Below are 5,073 nucleotides of genomic sequence, written 5' to 3' on the forward strand. Positions count from 1 at the left end.
TGTAACATATTCATTTATTGTGGAATTATATTAGACCTTTGACTTGGATTAGGTAAGGCTTCAGGCTGTGGTCCCATTGTGTCTTCCAGATAATAACTCCTACCTAAAGGCATCTGCAGGCAAAACCAAATTTAGGCAGAAATACATTCTGTTCAAGCTACTATTAGTCAAAAAAGAAATAATTTTTGAGTGTCACGTTTCAAAAGAGAGCACAACCATGCCATGTACTCCAAATCGTTCAAGAACAAGAACAGCTTTCAACTGACTTTGGGTTTGCTTTATGAGGCGTTTTAGGTGAATTTGACAGGATTGTTAATACATCCCTCCTCATCTGCAGCCTTGCAGTCATTGACCCTGGTCACAGGAGCCCTCACATTCCCTCTGGATGCTGTGTCTTTAACAACACAATGATCCCACTGCAGCTTCCTGTGTGTGTGTGTGTGTGTGTGTAGGGTGGCTGGAATTGTCTGGAAGGTAGGGGAAGTTTGCCCCCTGTTGGTTAATACCAATAGGGGGTACTTTTTTCTAATTTTCTAAGTGTCAGGATTTGTATGCATGTTGTCAAACTCTAGGTTGAGACAAACATACCCTGCATGACTGTCACAAGAAAACTATCTTCTCTGATTGGTTTATTCACATTACAATCAGAAAGAGATTCACAACAAACTCAGACAAACAGTAGGAACAATGTTTTGAACGTGTCAGGCCACTGTTTTATTTCAGTTTTGCTTATTATTATTAAAGTTATTACAGTATGCATAGCCTTCCAAACTCAATCATCTGTACAGGTAATGTTATGTACTTTGTGATGTTAGGGTTTTTCAGATCACACCAGTAGGAGCTGCAGCCCTGTACTGGAGCCTGGGGGATGAGGTGAGCTGGCTGGGTTGGAGGGGCGGTGGTGGGGGGGAGGGGGGTCAAGGGGTGGTGTGTGTAGGGGGGGGGGTGGGGGGTAGAGGGGGAGCAGAGGTGGTGGTGGTTGGGGGTCAACTACAAATAAAGCAGAAACTCACTGAAGACCAGATCAGAAACTCTGATTCTTCATACCAGTTTCCCCTCCATCCTGGAATTGATATTAGAGCTTTTATAGAGCCCAACACCATCACAGGATAGGAAACTCAGTCTAGAACACTAGCCTGGTCTCCATGACGGTCTAGAACACTAGCCTGGTCTCCATGACGGTCTAGAACACTAGCCTGGTCTCCATGACAGTCTAGGACACTACCCTCGGTGTCTGGCCTCAGTCCAGACTGCTGCAGATGCACTCAGCTCAGACCAGGTTAAGGTGGGGTAGGGAGGGGTAGCATGCTCTCTCACCCCTCCTTGGGGCTGGGTTTGGAGGTTCAGCCAATCTAGCTACCACATCACATGACCTGAAACATGCACGCAGCATGGGCAAACACTTGCTTATGAAAACAGACAAAAAAAAGAGAGAAAATAAATACATCTTAAGATAAAAAAAAACAACAATCTTAATACATTATCTTTAAAAATGTTCCTTTGTTTTTTTCTTGTGTTTCATATATATATCCTAAACACACAGTTTTTACAGTTTGGTATTGTTCTTTAAATGCAGGGAGGTAGGGGGGCGGGGACAGGATGTAAGGGGCGGGGTTTGGGACAATCCCTCTTCCCTGATTGCCATGTGCTGATGAGGAAGGAGGGGTCACTGGGAGGCTCCTCCCTCCAACTCTTTTTTTCGGGCTCAGTCTCTCGTGCTCTGTGGTAACCATGGGCGACGCTGGCGGAGGGAGGGGCTCAACAGTGAGAGGACAAGCTTATACAGGAAGTCCGGGTCAACGACACAGGAAGTAGCAACTCAATCCTTCGTCTGAACTTCCACCCCTCGAACTATCTCTTATCTGGAGAGAGGAGAGGGACAGAGAGAGAGAGAGAGAAAGACACAGAGAAAAGAGACAGAGTTAGACAGAGAGATGCTTGATGATGTGACATGGTGAGACTATCATGGAGAAAAGCTGGTGGATAGAAGCTCTTTCCCCCCGACCTTTGTTCCGGTCTGTGTCTGGTGAGCTCCTCTCTGGCCGTGGGTGTACCAGGGTGTGGTACTTGGCCTCTACCTCCTGGGAAAGAACCATCACACACACACACACACACACACACACACACACACACACACACACACCGTTAGGACAAAGGAACACCATGTAGGTCCTCTGACCAGCATCACAGAGGCTCAGCCCAGCATGATTAGAATCCACTTCTACATCTTAACGATTCTACATTAGAGATCAATCAGACTTTTTAAAGATTCTACATCCCAAAGATCCTACAGCAAAAGATTCTACCTCTAACATATTCCCCATTCTAAAGATTCCCCATTCTAAAAGCCTCTACTTCCTAAACATGCTCGTGTTGTGTGCGGCAGCCTGCCTTGAGGTGGTTGAGGTTGGTCTGCAGGTTCCGGAGGTGAGACAGCACCAGTCTGCTGAAGGATGACAGGCTTCCTGCCTGGGAGGCCGAGGAGAAGCGCAGGCTGATCCCAGAATCCCCGGCGCAGCCCCGCGAGGCGCCCAGGTGCTTGGCAGAGATCTCGTCCTCGGTCGAGCTCTCCCCCGGACCCCCGTAGCCCTCCAGGACCAGGTAGCCTGCTGGGGTGGGGGTGTGGGGGGGGTGGAGGGGACAGCGTTAGGATGCACACAACACACGACCACAACACTCCACAAAACACCCGGCTCCAAACTCACCATAGTCCTCAGGGGAGTCGAAGAAGCCCGTGTCCCCAGACCCCAGGTCCTGGGTCGGGTCGTCCGGTGGCCCACAGCCCTTGTCGGAGCCGTTGTGGACCGGTACCCGGGCCCGGCTGTCCACCGGGGTGCGGAGGGACGTGGTCCGGAGCAGGCGGGCCCCGGTGGAGCGCTGCACACGCTCGCTGGCCTCCTGGGACATCAGCTGGGTCACTAGAACCTGCTTCAGGGCCGACACTGACACACACACACACACACACACAGTCAGAGCTATAGTAAAAATAGCTGTCAGTCGATACACCAATCTTTTGCATTCACAAACACACACACACGCGCACAAACACACACACAGAGCACGGTGACTTACAGGTCTTGAGAGCCTCATCGGCCGTGGAGGGTGAGGGGCCGGGGCTGTCGGCCTCCCCAGCCTCCACACAGCCCAGGAAGGACAGCCTGTCAGACTGCTCTGGGTCTATAAAGTCTTCCTCCTCCTCCTCCTCGGCCCCCACCCCTCCATACTGGGCCCTGTCTGGCAGAGGGCTGGGTAGGGCAGCGCTGGAGCCAGAGATGGCCTCTTTATCTGGGAACAGAAACCCCACACAGGGTCAGGCAGGTCGGCTTGATCTGTCACACACACAGCCTGACAGAGGAAGCATCACAGCGGTCAGGTGTCTAGCTATGGAACCAGCTAGTTAGCGAGTTGAGCTCTTTACTTAGCTATCCCGTCAGTTACACCTAGAGTGGTTGAGTTCAATTCTTAGTTAGATCCTGGGGGTTAAATGGTTGGGTTAAGTGGGTGAACAAGTTGTGTAGTTACCTGTGGATCTGGTGCTTCCAGTGGAGGTGCGATCTGGGTCCTTAGTGAGTCTGGAGATCCCTGCAGTTATCATCTCAACACCATCTCTCTCTCCACTAAACAGAGGGAGAGAGACAGGGAGAGAATGACAAAAAGGAAGAGAGAGGGAGAGAGAGAGAGACAGACAGACAGACATAAAAAGAAAAGGATAAAGAGAGATTCAGTTAAGTACAGGAACAGATTGAAGTTGTCATCTGGATATGAAGACAGAGGGAGAGTTAACCAGCGTACTCGGTCTGAGGTAAGGGGATCACACTGTGGGGTTTGACTTTCATGGCATCCGCTCTCTGGGTGATCAGACGCTGCCACCTGGTGGAGAAAGGGTGGAACAACATGTCAGTGAGAGAACAGCCTTCAGTCTGTGGTAAGAGGGTGAGGGGAGAGATGGGGAGGGAGGGGAGAGATGGGGAGAGGGACTCACGTTCTCTGGTCTGAAACAGTGGGAGCCATCAGCTCGTAGATCTGGGCTCCGTTGTCCGACATGGAGAGGACGAAGAACGACTTGTTGTCTGTAAAGAGAGAGAGCACGAAAAAGAGAGAAAGACAAGGAGGAGAGAGAAAACGCAGAGGGAAGACAGAGGGAAAGAGAGACATCCAGAGAGAAAGAGAGAGAGGTGTGAGATGGTGAGTTATAGAGTCAGGACACGCACAGAGCAACATGCTTTCAAGCTCTCAAAAACACACACGCAGGCGCGCACACACACACAAACAAAAAAAAAGGTGTCGGACCTGTGGCGACGGAGCGCACCAGCACGGTGGTGAGGTTGATGACAGGGCTGAAGATGTGCTTGGTGTCCGAGGTGCCGGCCAGGTTCTTACTGTGACACTTGAGGACCAGACGCTCATCCTGCTTCTGCAGCAGCACCAGGATGTCCTCCAGGAGCAGAGTGTACAACTCTGAGGAGGGAGGGAGGGAGGGAGGGAGGGGAGGGAGGAGAGGGAGGGGAGGAGAGGGAGGGAGTAGAGAGAGTAGAAGGAGGGAGGGATGAGAGGGAGGGAGAGGGAGGAGAGGGAGGGAGTAGAGAGAGTAGAAGGAGGGAGGGATGAGAGGGAGGGAGTGGGAGAGGGAGGAGAGGGAGGGAGTAGAGAGAGTAGAAGGAGGGAGGGATGAGAGGGAGGGAGTGGGAGAGGGAGGGAGTAGAGGGAGGGAGGGAGTAGAGGGAGGAGAGGGAGGGAGTAGAGGGAGGAGAGGGAGGGAGTAGAGGAAGGGAGGGGGAGAGGGAGGGAGGAGAGGGAGAGAGGGAGTAGAGAGAGGAAGGCGGAGAGGGAGTTGAAGGTGACAGTGAGGGAGGGAGGGTAAAAAGAAGAAAATAAGGAGGTGAGGATTGAGAGGGGAGAAGGAGGAAAAGAGGCATGGAGGAGGAGAAATAGACAAGTTGAAACAGTGCAAGTTTATATTTTCTCTTAGCTTGACTTCTGAAGTTACTAAACCCGTCTGCGGACTATGATCCATGAGCTCAGCCCCTACCAATGGTCTTGTCCTTGTTGACCTTCCACGACAGCGGACCCTCG

At 51.5% G+C, this 5,073-nt stretch overlaps 1 protein-coding gene across 1 annotated transcript; it reads right to left on the minus strand.

The window, feature by feature from the left end:
• Positions 1–688: 688 nt before the first annotated feature.
• LOC134016846 (rho guanine nucleotide exchange factor 12-like) lies at positions 689–5,067 on the minus strand. Its single transcript, XM_062456113.1, has 10 exons — positions 5,030–5,067; positions 4,291–4,458; positions 3,983–4,070; positions 3,793–3,870; positions 3,523–3,617; positions 3,073–3,285; positions 2,706–2,942; positions 2,392–2,609; positions 2,006–2,081; positions 689–1,862 (listed from the first exon to the last, which is right to left on the minus strand). Exons 3-10 carry the CDS (start codon positions 4,042–4,044, stop codon positions 1,852–1,854), a joined length of 990 nt encoding a protein of 329 aa, XP_062312097.1. The 5' UTR covers positions 4,045–4,070; positions 4,291–4,458; positions 5,030–5,067; the 3' UTR covers positions 689–1,851.
• Positions 5,068–5,073: the final 6 nt, after the last annotated feature.

Source organism: Osmerus eperlanus, unplaced genomic scaffold (assembly GCF_963692335.1).
Source record: "Osmerus eperlanus unplaced genomic scaffold, fOsmEpe2.1 SCAFFOLD_263, whole genome shotgun sequence".
Classification (NCBI taxonomy): Eukaryota; Metazoa; Chordata; class Actinopteri; order Osmeriformes; family Osmeridae; genus Osmerus; species Osmerus eperlanus.